General features: G+C 40.5%; 1 protein-coding gene across 4 annotated transcripts; it reads left to right on the top strand.

Annotated features, from left to right (window-relative positions):
• Window positions 1-321: 321 nt before the first annotated feature.
• Window positions 322-14,068, top strand: LOC137962538 (E3 ubiquitin-protein ligase complex slx8-rfp subunit slx8-like). 4 transcript variants are annotated; one of them, XM_068809451.1, is made up of 6 exons: window positions 322-568; window positions 1,206-1,279; window positions 1,464-1,806; window positions 1,948-2,050; window positions 7,091-7,200; window positions 13,613-14,068. In XM_068809451.1, the coding sequence occupies exons 3-6, from the start codon at window positions 1,465-1,467 to the stop codon at window positions 13,823-13,825; spliced, it is 768 nt and encodes a 255-aa protein (XP_068665552.1). In that variant the 5' UTR covers window positions 322-568; window positions 1,206-1,279; window position 1,464; the 3' UTR covers window positions 13,826-14,068. The 4 variants fall into 4 exon arrangements, with proteins under 4 accessions (XP_068665552.1, XP_068665555.1, XP_068665554.1 ...); XM_068809454.1 differs by lacking the exon at window positions 1,206-1,279 and having other exon boundaries at window positions 1,948-2,041; XM_068809453.1 differs by lacking the exon at window positions 1,206-1,279 and having other exon boundaries at window positions 13,619-14,068.
• The last annotated feature ends 590 nt before the right edge of the window (window positions 14,069-14,658 follow it).

Genomic DNA, 14,658 nt, shown 5'->3' with positions numbered 1-14,658 from the left:
TCGAAGGGAAGGGAAATCGATAGTAAAATGTCAGATTTTTTCCAACCCATACCCACCCTTGTGGCCTCACACCCCTAACTTCCAAACTTCCAATTATTTCCACTTCTTTGATAGAACAAGAATCGGATACAGATTTTATATGTCCAAAAATTATTCATGTCACGAATCAGTCGGCTACGTGGCCTAGCTAGATCGAGTCGGATACAGATTTTATATGTTCACCAGTTAGTGGGGCCCACCGTCTGAATTTCTTGAAAGCTCAAACGTCGTCTTATAAAGACAGTGTTCCGCGTTCGCATGAGGCTATCCTGGACGCGCACCGTGTTGGCCTTTGGGCACGCCGACTGAGTGGAATTAGGCGAGAGCGGAATCTTTCGTTGGTTTTACTCGTCATCTCTTACGATGCCCTAGAGAACGAGTGAAAGAAAAAATTGTTCTTGAGAAGCCCACTGGCGGTGGAGAATGAGCGAAGAACCGTCGAGTTTTATCGGATTCCTGTAATTTACCCTATTTCTTTTGGAGAACGTTATTTCTTGAAAGGACCTAATCTATTTCGGCGAATTATCAGGTACGATCATTTTCGTCCTATTTTTTTATTTGGAAAATTTCTCTAAGAAATTTGTTTCTGTTGATCGTATCAAGTCTGACCTCCTCGGATAATGCATCGATGAATCGGCCTGGGCCGGCTTACGAGTGGGGTGCTTTTTATACACTCAAAGGTTTTTCTGTACCCAGTGAACTAATTGGGGGAAACTTTGGGACTGTCTTCCTCTTATCCTTTCAGTAGAAGAGTGTCTCTTTACAGCTTTATTGTAATTTATTGTTCCTTTTTTTTTTTTTTTTCTGTCACGCGCGTAGTAGTAGTGGAGCTGAACCAGAGAAACCATCAAAGAGTGAAATTTCTTTAAATTTAGAACTAAATTGTTTTTTACTGTAGTTTTTTTAATATGTTATTGAAGTTTCTAGAGATCACTTCTTAGATTTTCGCTATTCTAACATTCGGATGTAAAGAATCCAACGTCTTGGTTAGAGTATTCTCTTGATCAGCTATTTCTAATGCGTCTGATACACATGACATTCTACGGAGTAACTCTAAGCTATTCACTCTTCCGCATAGCGTTATCCTGTCTGGTTCACAAGTGCTATTATTGTGAGTTAGGCATTCGAAAAAAAATCATTGAAAATTTGTTTCTATCTTCATGTAGATACTGTTGTCATATCACAAAATTTGGTCTTGTACTCCTTCCCACCAATCTTTACATATTTGTTGCTGGCGAAGGTTGGTGAAATTTTGATACCGTTGCCACCTTTTCATTACTGTTTTTACTCTTTCCACTATATGTGGTTTATTGAAGATCTCAATATTTGTCTTTGACTCTCAAGTATAAACCTTTTGTGGCTCGTTGAAACTACTCAAATGGCTAGAATTTTGTGTGACTTTGTTTTCTGGATTTCAATTGCAGAATGAGTACTCGAGGATCAAAGCGACCTCTCAAAGCATATGCCCGAGATCCAAGGAGACGGAAGGTTCTCTTTGGAGTGGATCTCAATGATGCCCCACCATGTGATAATAGGGAAATGGAGGGTGTCAACTCTAGTAATGACTCACGGTATGCACAGGCAAATGCTCTCTTTTCCAATGGCCGGTTACGAAGTGTGGAGTTGGGGGGTGCTAGCTCAAGTCATGTTTCACGGTATGCACAAGCGAGTGCTCTTCCTTCAGATGGCCGGTTACGGAGCATGCCTATAGATGTTGAGGAATTAGAGGATGAACTCGTCATATCCTCTCCTAGAAGCTTTGCAGCCGTATGTTGGAGGAACTTTTTTTTTTTTTGCACTGGTTTCTTGTATTCATATCCAGAAAGCTCATCTTCTGCGTAATTGGCTGGTGTATTAGTGGATATTTTATTTATTTTATTTCATTGTATTTGTTTTGTTTCCATCCAGGCTAGGAATCAATCTAGAAGGAGGAACAATGATCGGAATCATAATAACAATGCTGTGACAGTAGTACTGGATGATGACTTGGATGCTCACCAAGGTCAATCAGGTTTATCTTCAACCTAACTGGACATATTTAATGGATTCATTTGGGGGAGTTGGGGGCCTGGGTCATGGCTGTGGGGCCTAAAAGAAATAAGTTTGTCATTTAGTGGGTTGACCAAAGCCATGGACAGCAGTTTTTCTATTTTTATTTTTATACCATTAGTCCCACATGGAGTTCTCCATTATTTTTCTTAAATTTTTTATTGGTTGACTCTTATTGACTCCTATGACTTTTTTGTTTGACTTTTTTGTTTGGAATGTGTGAATTTTATAAAAAGAGAAAAAGAAAATACAACCTATAGGGTGGGGCCACCCTCCACAATAAGGTTTTGGAGGGAGGATCCCTGTTTAACATGGGAGTCTGCAAGATGATTGGCAGATTTGAGGTGTGCACTCAAGTACAATTAAGGGAGGAGGAGATGCTACATATATCAAAGAAGTCATCCCAGTGCCGCCAGGGGGGGATAAGTTTTGCACACCAATCAATGACAACTTTGGAATCTCCTTCGATGCTAAGAGGGACATGCGAAGGAGAGGAGGAGGTTGCCATTATCATTGTGAACAACTCCGCCAAAGCCGGTGGGCCCAGGGCAGCCAAAAGCACTGTCATCAACGTTAAGCTTGAGGTGGCCAGGGGGGAGGGGACTACACGGTCATTTTTGGAGGACGAGAGGGTCCTTCCATAGCTGCAATCAAGTGCCAGTTTCCACGGAAATTAGAATCGCTAAGGTGGAGGAATTTTTTTTGCGTCAGGAGCCAGGTAAAGACCTGACCAACAATGTGCTCAGCAAGCACGGAGATCGGGAAGGATTTGAACTGAAATTTTCGGTTATTTCTCTCATTCCAGAGCGCCCAAGGAATGTGACCCGTGCAGCCAGAGATAAGTATTTTACAGAGCTTAGGGAACCGAGAGTTAGTGATGGATTGAATCATGGATGATAGACTATGGGGTACACGATATCGAACGCCAATTATGTTAAGAAGGTTGGTCCAGATAGCTTGGGCAAAATGGTAGTGGAGTAAGACATGGGTGGTGGATTCCGGGGTGTAGTGGCAGAAGGGACAAGACGGGTTAGGGACTTGGGTTCTCCGTCTGATCAAGGCGTCAGAGGTGAGGATTTTGTTCCTGCAGGCACACTATGTGAAAAATTTAGCACGAGGAAGGGGGGGGAGGGGTGCAAGGGCCATGGATGAGATTATAAGCCAAAGCCGTAGTGAAGGAGCCTTTGGAGCAAGGGGTCCAAATAAGAGTGTCTGGAATATGGTTACGGATTTTGACATTGGCAAGGCAGGAGAGAAGGTTGGAGGCCACCAAAGCTTCAGAGTCAGTAAGGGCTCTGCGAAAATGAAGATTCCATCCGCTAAAGCAATGCATACGTTAGTGATGGAAGCAAAAGGTAGGATAGAGAGGCTCGAGATGGAGTTGAAGGATTTAACCAGCGGCTTATCACCCAACCACCAATTTGTTCAGAATTTAATCTGAAGCCCTTTCCCAGGGTAACACTTAACAACATTCGAGAATTTAGGAAGGAGGAAGATTTTTTACCAGATTGGTAACAACTTATAACAACGGCCTCCTTCAAGCCACCAACCATTCGTTTTGCTAGCTTTGGCAGTTACCGAAGCCCTCCCGATCGGAGCAGGGTAGGAATTGAAACACCAAATCCATTTGAGAAGGTAAGCAGAGTTGGTACTAGCAATGTTTCTGATGCCAAACCCATTGAGACACATAGGTCGGCAAGCATCAGACCACTTAACAAGGTGATATTTCCTTGCACCATTAGGTCCACCCCAGAGAAAATGATGCTTGAGGCATTCCAACCAATTCATGATAGAGGCAAGGCAGTGGAAAAGGGATAGGAAATAACTAGGACTCACATGAAGGCACGACTTAATAAGGGTGAGTTTGCCCGCCTTGGAAAGAAGCTTACTCCGCCAAGTGGCCAAACGACCTTCCATTCTTTCAATCATAGGATGCCAGCTTTGCTTGGTCGGAGTGCCATGCGTCAGGGGTAAACCAAGGTAGGTGCTGGGAAGGTTGGCAATTTTGTAGCCGAGGTAGTCAGCCATGGAATGAAGAGCATTTTGACCAACATTGAAGCCAAAGATGGAGGATCTGGCCCATCTACCTTTTTGGCTAGAGGAAAGTTCAAAGAGGTTTAGCAGGAATTTAAGATGAATAACTTGTTCCATAGTGCCATCTCCAAAAAGGAGGGTGTCATCAGCGTATTGGAGAATGGTAATGTCTTGATTGACGTTGTCAGAGATGGAGTTAAGCCAGCCAATATATTTGGCATGTCGGACCATAGTGGAGAGGTACTCAACAATGATGGTGAATAAGAAAGGTGACAAAGGGTCACCCTGTATGATCCCCCGGGATCCACTGAAGTGTCCACAGGATTTGCCATTAACCAATATGGAGTAAGAAACAGTAGAAATACAGCTACGCATCCAGAAGCGCAAGTGAGTGGTGAAACCCATTTGATAAAAAAAGATGGTCAAGTAACTTTTAGTTTACACGGTCTAAAGCTTTTTTGAAGTCCAATTTTATGACAATTCTAGGGAGGTTGGACCGCTTGAAGGAGTCGAGGAGTTTGTGAGAGACCATTGCGGAGTCAAGGATGTTTCGGCCTTTGATGAAGGCGTTTTGATAAGGATGGATAATTTGCGGGAGGACAGTGCGAAGGTGATTAGCCAAGACATGAGTGATGATCTTGTAGGTGCTAGTAGTGAGATTGATTGGCCTGAAGTCCTGGGGGTGCTCAGTGTTGATCTTCTTTGGGATCAAGGTGATGGAGGAGGCTTCGATGGCATGATGCGTAATTCCACACTAGTGGAAGTTGTTGACGAAGACGTAAACATCACTGCGAATGATCTCCCAGTGATGACGATAGAACTCCCGTTGGAGCCATCTGGCCCCGGGGTGCGATCTATTAGCATCCCGAAAGCAGCAAGGTCAATTTCAGTGGGGATGAAGGGGAGTTCAAGTTTGGCTGCATCCTGTCTGGTGATGCGGTGGTGCAAGAAAGGCCGATTGTATTGCTCCTCGGTGTATATATTTTTTGAAGAACTTATCAAGGTCATTAGTAATTGAGAGACTATTCGTAATCACTTGACCCTCAATGTTTAAGGAGGTGATACAATTAACTCTCCTTCTTGTTGAGGCAATGTTGTGGAAAAATTTAGTGTTTCCATTTCCATCGGTCAGCCAACGGAACCTGGCCCGCTGCTTCCAACGAATGGTTTCATTGCATTTATTTTCATGAAATTCACGATTTAGTTCATTGTGAAGAGTTAACTCAGGGATAGAAAGGGACCTATTGTTCCTCAAGGAGATTTTGCTCGACTCTTGTAGAACATCTTTTTGTTCTTATCAGTTTGTTGTGACTTTATCTCCCTGAATCTATCTTAAAGGGAGTTTGTTATTACTTTATTATGGCACCTATATTTTTTCTACTGCCTCTTTTAATTTCTTATTTTTTGATTTTGAGCTTTTTTCTCTTTCTTTTCAAATTTATTTTCCCCCAACATAATCATTTGCAGTTTGTTTCCTTTGTCTTCTTGGTCATCTGGCTATCTAAATCTCTTAATTACAGTTGAGCATATTTTGGTTAACTTGGTTTCAGGATTTTATTGGTAGCTGGTGAGTGCACTAAGTTTTTGCCTTTGAAGTGGTTGAAACATCAAATATTCTCCATGTTGATAGTTGAACAGGCCAATCCTTTGGCTTGTATGGTTCTGGTTCCAGTTTACTTTGTTCAAATGAGCCCTGTTATTGGTTGATCTTAATAAAGTTTTTAGTTGGCTGTTTGTTACTTTTGGAGATATCTCTTTTCTGGTCCTTTATATAACATAGATCCAACAGTTGCAAGAAACCCGACTTTTAGCTGAAGTTCAGTATTGTAAATTTAACTTTAAATTTAGATTTTGAAAAAACTGTAAGCTTTGCTAGACTGAGCCGGACCAGTCAGACCATACTGGTTTACTGGTGGAACTGGTCCAGCTGGCCAAGTTGATCCTTTTCAGTTGAAAGCGGTTTTATATGCATGAGAACTGGACAAGGCTCGGTTGCAGTATGATAACCAGTCTGGTCTGTATCTTTTCTGCATCAAATATTCTTGATAAATTGGACCTATTTCTAATCCAGCTGAGGGCTTGGTGGTGTAAATGCTTTTGTATATCTTTGCTTATCCATTTATCCTTACTAGCTTTTGTCATTCTTTTAAGTTTATTTATTGGTGGAGGTTATAACCTAATTTATTGTGCATATAACGTGCCTCTCTTATGGATTGCCCCTGGGAAGCTGCAATACCTACCTCCAAATAACGTTCACAAGTAGAATTTCTCTAAAATTGGAAGAAAAACTATTCATAACTACAGATAATACATATAGGTAGAACATTATAATGGGATTTGAATGGAATGCTGAATTAATTTTTATATCATTTATTTCTAAACAACTGGTAGCTGTTGTTAAGAAGCAGAGGCCTATATTGCAAGATTGTGAATGATGTGTTCATATATATCCAATTAGGTTTTCTTGTTACTGATTGGACATTGTAACCGACAAAACAGAGAAGCATCTGCTAGATTATGAGACAAAACAGAGAAGCATCTGCTAGATTATGAAATTTGTTAGAGTCTAGAGTCTGTGAGGCAACCAATTTACCTGTTTGTTGGTTAGAGAATGGGAGCAGACAGAATACAGAAGCAGCTACTTGATTATGTTGTTTTGAGAATCTGTATACTTTAGTGGCAGCCATGTTTGAATATTGGTGAACAAATTGTTTTATCTATGACTAAGCAATATGAACTTTCTACTAATGGTAGTCATGAATTGACTAATAATCAAATTTTATTGTGCCAGCTACCAATGTAAATAAACTGTGTATTACTGAATTATGAGAAGAATGTACGAACTCATGAATAACTAGCACATGTTGTGTAGCTTTGCAAACTTGGTGTACCTCTGTCTGAACTGCCAATGTTTTTACGTGAATTCATTCTGTTAGTCAGTTTTCATAATACCTGCTCATCCGTGTAGGGATCATTCGAGATGAACCAGTCACTAGATTGACTCTCAATGGTTATATCAATCAAGGAAGGCCATTGGACAAACCACCTACACACAAAATCATTGTAAATGTGGAGCAGGTAATATGGAGTTTGCTTGTTTTATTATTTTCTTTAATACCATTTCACAAACCACGATGATGAGTTAATGACTAATTTGATGGGGGACGTGCATGATTTAATGATTTTGATGGTGAAATTGGGGAAGAAAAGAGGAGAAACAGAGGAAGAGAAGAGGAATTGAGAAGAAGAAGAAAGAAAAGATTATATAGGAAGAAGAGGGAGATCGGGAAGGGAAGAATAGTAGAAGAAAAAATTTAATTCATCATTAATCTCCCACTAATCTGATTACAATCAATTAACAAAGGAGAAACTGAAATTCAAAAAGAGATAAAATCTCTAACTGATAAATCTCGTAAAAATCAGGAAGATATAAACAAAATAAAAATGAATAAATGAATTAAAAAAATATGGAATCATCCAACCACATTGTGGTGGGTCTTGGTGGGGCTCGATGCCTCCTAGTGTAAACTTGGGTGACTGGGTGTCCCCACCAACTCTTTCGGGGTAGGCGAATCTCGACCCTGTTTCCTAGAAGTTTTGGTAATACTTGAACAAATCTGGATCCAACTGTGTTGCAATGTCTTGAAAGAAATCCAAGTGTTGTTTGAATCTGGATGCCCCTCTCAAAGTACTAAAAAATGTTGAACTGCACAGTTCTTGGTAAAAACCACTTGTTCCTCTAAAATAACATCAATATGATCTTTTTATGCTGGTGGGAGGAGAAGAGGAGTCAAGGGGGCTGCAGGGGTGAGAGTACGTGCTGTCTCGAACGAAGTGGTAGAGTTAGAAGGGGTTGGACAAAATGATCATCAGAAATGGATGAAGGACTATCAAATCCTCAATGTTAAAAGTAGAGTTAATGCAAGATTCAGGTGGAAAATCAACAATATAAGATTAGTTCTTACTCTTTTCAGCACCTTAAATGGTCCTGTACTACAGGCTTGTAGCTTTCGAGCGTGCACCGATGGTGGCTGTTGGGGTGGAATCCGAACCATGAAATAATCATTGAGTTGTTGTATGCAAAGTTGGAAGAATTAAGTCCCATGTTCAATGATGGTCACCAACAAGGCATCGGAGTAGGTTCCCTAAACTACGATTAGTGACTTTAGGCTGACCATCATTCTGTAGATGGTAGACAATAGAAAATTTCAATTGTGTACCTATTAAATGCAAAAAAAATTTCCAAAAGTAGCTCATGAAGTAGACATCCTTGTCAGAAACTATGGTCTAAGGAAGATTGTATAGCTTGACGATCTCATCGAATAGTCGAGCGACTTTGGATGCATCGGAAGTCTTAGCACAAGGGAAAAATTATAGCCATCTTAGAAAATCGATCTACCACAACAAAGATGGAGTCATTTTCCCGAAAGCTATGTTGTAGACCTAAGACAAAATCGATGTTGAGGTCTTGTTAAGGGCATGTAGGGACTGGTAGGGGTGTATATAACCCAGTGTTTTGTTTCTTATGTTTACCAAGTTGACATGTCTTACACTGTCCAACCAGTTTTGCGACGTTATTTTTCAAGCTCGGCCAGTAAAATTGAATTTCCACCTCTTCAATTGTTTTATTTTTCCCAAAATGTCCCCTAAGTCCTCCTACATGGATTTCCCAAACCAAAAAATCTCGCACTGACATACGGGGAATGCATAACTTATCTGCTTGAAATAAATAGTGATCATGGAGATAGAAGTCATCGATGATGCACTTTTGTACCTCTCGCAATTCTGTGTACACCTTACCAAAGTCGGTGCAAGAAGCGTAGTCATCTTTGATCTTCTCAAAACCAGTAACTTGCATACTCACAATGGACAATAAGCAAATCCTGCGACTGAGGGCTCTGCCACTTTATTCACACTCCTGGATTGGTGTTTCAAGGCAAAATAGTATGCTTGTAGGTACTTGACCCATCACCCATGCCTAGAATTAAGTTTCTTTTGAGAATTGAGATATCAAAGGGCCTTGAGATCGGAGTACTTGACCCATCACCCATGCCTAGAATTAAGTTTCTTTTGAGAATTGAGATATCAAAGGGCCTTGAGATCGGAGTACAAGACAAATTCATGCGAAAGGAGATAGTGACACCAATAATGTAAAGTTTGTACAATTGCATTGAATTCCTTATCATAAGTTGAGTACTTTTTTTTAGCATTGTTAAGTTTTTCACTAAAATATGTGATCGGATGTAGCCCTTAATTCAATACTCCACCTATTCCGATACCTGATGAATTGCATTCCACTTTGAAAACCCTAGAAAAATTAGGTAATCTCATAACAAGTGCCTTTATCATACGTTTCTTAATTTCTTGGAAAATACGAGAGGTAGCTTTCGACCACGAGAACTCTTCTTTCTTCATGCAATCTGTGATGGGCGCCATGATGGAATTGAATCCCTGATAAATCGTCGGTGAAGTGAATCCCTGACAAATTGTTGGTAAAAAGTGGTTAAACCATGAAAATTACAAACTTCCTGAATAGTAGAAGGTTTGACCACTCAACAATTGCTTTTACTTTTAGGGACCTACAGTGATACCAATAGGAATTACTACAAAGCCCAAGAAAACCACTTGATCAGTCAGGAATTGGAGATTAGCATAAGCTTGTCCTTCTGGAGCGTGTGGGCAAACTAGGCGGAGGTGGTCAATGTGGTGGTCTTTCATTTTGCTATAAATGAGGATATCATCAAAATAAACCACCAAGAATTTGCCAAGAAATGGTTGAAGCACTTGTGTCATCATGTTCATAAAAGTGCTAGGTGCATTCAACAATCCAAATGGCGTAACCATCCATTAATTCAACCCATCTTTTGTCTTAAAGGTTGTCTTCCATTCGTCTCTCGAGCGTTACCCAAATCTGGTGGTAACAACTTTTAAGGTCGACTTTTGAAAAATAATGGCACCCATCAACATATTTATCATATCATCCAGTCAGGGAAACGGAAACTGATACTTCACGGTGATTTTGTTGATGGCCCTATTGTCCACACACATTTGCCAAGTGCCATCTTTCTTTGGTGTGAGTAGGGTTGGTACTGTGCAAGGACTTAAACTCTCTCTGATGAATCCTTTTCGGAGGTGTTCATTCACCTGTCGCTTTAATTCTCCATGTTCAGCGGATTCATTTGATAATGCAATAGATTTGGCAATGTAGCTCCTAACATCAAATCTATGGCGTGTTGGATGTCATGCATAGGTGGCAATATATCTGGAAGCTCTTTGAGAAAGACATCCTGGGATTCTCGTAAGATGGACTCAACTTCAAGTCTTTGAGAAAGACATCCTGGAATTCTCGTAAGATGGACTCAACTTCAAGCTAGGGGTCGCCTAAGGATTTCACGGGTACCTCTCGGGTTACCACTACAAAAATTGCAGACTCATGTAGTATTTCATGTTCCAAATCTTTGGGAGCATGATTGTGTTTTACCTTGCACAACATATTTTGGTGGTGGTTTAAGGTGGATAGTCTTTCCCTTAAACAAGGAGCAAATATTTGTGCACCCATAAATTGTAGCATCTAGGTCATACAACTAGGGCCTGCCTAAGATGATGTGACCCACATATATGGTAATTACATTACATCGGATGTCTTCCTGGTATTCGAGGAATTGAATGGGAACTAGACACCTACCATCGACTGAAACGGAGGTGTCATCGTCCCACGAAACTCGATAGGGTTTGGGATGTAGAACTATCTTTAGGCCAAGGTGGGCAATGGTGCGGGATGAAACGACATTGATGCAACTGCCACTATCAATGATGACCTTACAAACCTTATCTCCATACTTGATGTAAGTGTGAAAGATAGTAGTCTAACGCTAGTCATTAGACTCCTTGGGCTGAATCAATGCATATTGGACAACATTCTGCCTACTGACGGGAGTGTGAGCAAGTCTGACACAATTCATAGTGGTTATGGTTTCCTCACTTGGCACATCTAGGATATCAAAGTTGATGGGATTAGGCTTGTACTCCATGTTTTCCTTGTTTTCCTGCAGGTATTCTGAATACTCGATAAGAAGGGCTTGAGTGTTACAATTGGACACGATGTGCCCAAAACCTCGGCACTTATGACATTGAATCCTAGAATTGAATTTTGACAGTTCTTTTCCTTCCCTTAATGGAGAGGTGTCTAGATTGTAACTTAGTCTTTCGGGGGGGGGGGGGGGGGTGGATGACCTAAAATGCATCGTACGGGTGTTTGACCCTCGTGTGGGTAGAAATTTGAAGGTTAACTCGTAATTATGTGCAAGTGCATAAGCATCCTCCATGGTGATAAGACCTTGAGACATCATCTCTCATCTAAAGTCATCATTTAGGCCCTTTCAAAACTCGCTTAAAGTGATGATCTCGTCTTCCATAACAAAACACTGCATTTGGAACTCTTCAAATTGATCAATGTATTCGACGATTGAGTTATTCCCCTACCTAAGATTGTGGTACTGATCTAGAAGGGTGCTTCTATAGGAAAGGGGAAGGTAGTGATAGGAGGCTCGTATCTTCTTGTAATATCCCTTTCAACATTTTCCCAGAAAAGTTGAGCGGTGCTTATCAATTTCATTTTCGCGAACTTGACTTTTCTATGCTTAAATAGGCCGTACCACTTGAAAAATCGCTCCCATCTCACGAACCCACGTGGAAAGTACCCATGGATCTAAACGACCATAAGTCTTTGGGTCCCTCATGGTGTTTGAGTGTAAGATGCATGATTCCCTAGGAGGGAATATGTGAGGACGAGCACTAGGAAGTCCTCCTCTTCGGTATCATAACTCCTAGGAGATCTAGCTTCTACAGGGTTTTTCCCTTTGGCTGACCGAATTTCTAAAGCAATGGGCCTATCATTAATAGTACCAAGTTGTTCCAAATTTTGTTTGAGGGTATCATCTTTGGTGTCTATAACGGAGGATGATGCATTTCCCTACATGATGCGACCACTACGTAAATCCATGTACTATTGAGTTCCCGCAAGTAAGCCCAAACAAACTCTATGTTTGTTAAAGTGTCTTGCTTATTGTTCGTTTTGTGACAAAATCATAATTCAAATCAACAAAGATGCAAGACAGAGTGCACAGATTAATAAAGTAAAGAAAAGAAAGAAACTAAAGCAATGACATAGATCATACCAATTGGCCAAATTTTAAATTTAAGATGAGAATTGAAAGCACTCAGGTAAAATAGTCACACAAAAATAAATGTGGTTCCCTTTTTTTGGCACAAATTTTGAGGTCTAATTAATGTTGTTACAATTAACTACCAACACAAAAATAAATACTAATGCAATCTAAGACAAAATTGTGTAATACCAAAAAGGGGTAGAACTAACCTGGTAGGCTGGTTGTGGTGGACCGAAGCAACATTAGCAATGTAGACAGCGAGTTGGGGCTGGGAACTGGAACTGGAGTTGATAATGACTCTTCCCTTTTTTTATTGTCTCACATGTGCGACTACTGCACATGCTGGTCAATCGCACGTGTGCTTCTCTTTAGGGCTTCGATTAACCAACTTTTGATTGATCAAAGCTCAGTAAAGCAAAGACCCTATGATGGGAAGGGAAAAGAGGGAACAACAACTGGCGACTCTAGAGGCCTGATTCCGGTGATGGCTCCTGCGAACCTCTTCTGCAGCAACAGCGACGCTTCGGTGAGGATCGATCGATGTCTGCGGCTCGATGAAAGTTGGAAGGTGTTGGTTGCAACGATGATGGGAAAATTGACTGCTCTGTTCGGAATACGACGAGTTGATGGCGGGCATAGTGGCGACGACGATGATGTTGTCGGCCGGCGATGGCGATGCTGTCAGCTGGTGATGGCAAATGAATGATATGATGCTAGTCATAGAATGAAGATTGTAGCACCAGGATGATTCTGAGAGTTTCTATGGTGATGCAGCGACCTCGGCTAATAGTCGGTGGCGAAGGCTGGTACAACGGTGGATGATGGTGCTGTGATTGACAGCTATGAAGATCTGGACATTTCGGGAAGCAATTCGAAGAGGGAGTCAGGTTAGTTTTGTTGAATTTGAAGAGCACAACGAAATGATTTTTTCGGCTTCGATACCAAACTGATGGGGGGCATGCGTGATTTAATGATTCTGACAGTGAAATAGAGGAAGAAAAGAGGAGAAACAGAGAAAGAGGAGGAATTGAGAAGAAGAATAAAGAGAAGATTACAAAAGTAAGAAGAAAGATCGAGAAGGGAAGAACAGTAGAAGGAAAAAATTAATTCATCATTAATCTCCTACTAATTCGATTACAATCAATTAATAAAGGAGATAAAATGAAATAAATGAATTACAAAATTATGGAATCATCAAACCACAATGTGGTGGGTCTTGGTGTGGCCCGATGCCTCTGGGTGTATACTCGGGTGACTGGTGGCATACTGGTGTCCCCACCATAATTGCTTATGGATATAACTAATAATATAAAATGTTTAAGTTTCAGCAACTGCCGGTCATGCCAAAAGAACCTGTTTTCACATGTGCCATTTGCATGGGTCCACTGGTAGAGGAGCATACGACAATTTGTGGTCACATTTTCTGTAAGAAGTGCATCAAGGCTGCCATTGCGGCCCAGAAGAAGTGCCCAACTTGTAGAAGAAATCTTAGGGTGAATAATATCCACAGGGTATATCTCCCCTCTATTAATTGATTGGTATCAATATCCTATGGCACATGAGTTGGTGATCTTATTGTGTAATGGGCTTTCTTTGTACTTCTTGAATTTCTCATGAGGTTGGTAGCTTGTGTATGACAGAGGAATACTGTTTGTCTATTGTTGTTTTTTCTTTTTTCAATGATGTCCATAGTCTAGTTTATACATATGATTAGTTGGATGTTAGATTCAATGTTTTTTTCCTCTTATATTAAAGTAATTACAAATCTTATAGAGTAATGACATTTTGTATTCACTTAATTGTTGGCTCTTCTTTTGATTCTCCTTACCCAACTGGGGGAGCAAACATGAATTTTGAAATGAGTACAAGGCACATACGCAGCCAGTGGCTTCATGTTGTACCCATCTTGATTCTTTACGAGTCTTTTTGGAAGAATTGTAATCACATTGCTTGTTTTGTAGAGAGATTGCATCGTTTATTTTAGACTATGTATATATTGTGATTCATCTTTATGCCTGAAATTCCTTAACCCTCTATGGGATTACCCATGCGAATCACATAGGTATTACAACAGAGCAAGCTCGTTACAAAGATCAGTAGGTATACTTTTTATTACATATAATTAATCTGCGCCTTAGTGTTTTCGTCATTCTAGCCTTTTATAGACAAGAAATCGAATGTTGAAACTTGAAAATTGGAGCTCTTTGGGGGTGGATATCAATGATGGCGGCACTCCATATGAATCTGTGAGAAGAAGGTAATAGAGGGTGTAAAGCTCTACTAATGACTCGTGACTAGCAACATTATTTTGAAATAGGAATTTTATGCTTGCTGTTGGTGTAAGATTACTGTGGTCATTGATTTTATC

Source organism: Aristolochia californica, unplaced genomic scaffold (assembly GCF_029961685.1).
Source record: "Aristolochia californica isolate CCGP_79_NKW_82.1479 unplaced genomic scaffold, dmAriCali1.0.hap1 SCAF_4, whole genome shotgun sequence".
NCBI lineage: Eukaryota > Viridiplantae > Streptophyta > Magnoliopsida > Piperales > Aristolochiaceae > Aristolochia > Aristolochia californica.
This window is presented reverse-complemented; position numbering and strand designations above follow the sequence as displayed.

Excerpts from the sequence above, each read along its gene's own strand:
- LOC137962538 (XM_068809450.1), top strand. The coding sequence starts at position 1,465 with ATGAGTACTCGAGGATCAAAGCGACCTCTCAAAGCATATGCCCGAGAT. Across the intron at positions 1,807-1,947 it reads CTCCTAGAAGCTTTGCAGCC|GCTAGGAATCAATCTAGAAG; the intron begins GTATGTTGGAGG and ends GTTTCCATCCAG. Across the intron at positions 7,201-13,612 it reads TCATTGTAAATGTGGAGCAG|TTTCAGCAACTGCCGGTCAT; the intron begins GTAATATGGAGT and ends AAAATGTTTAAG.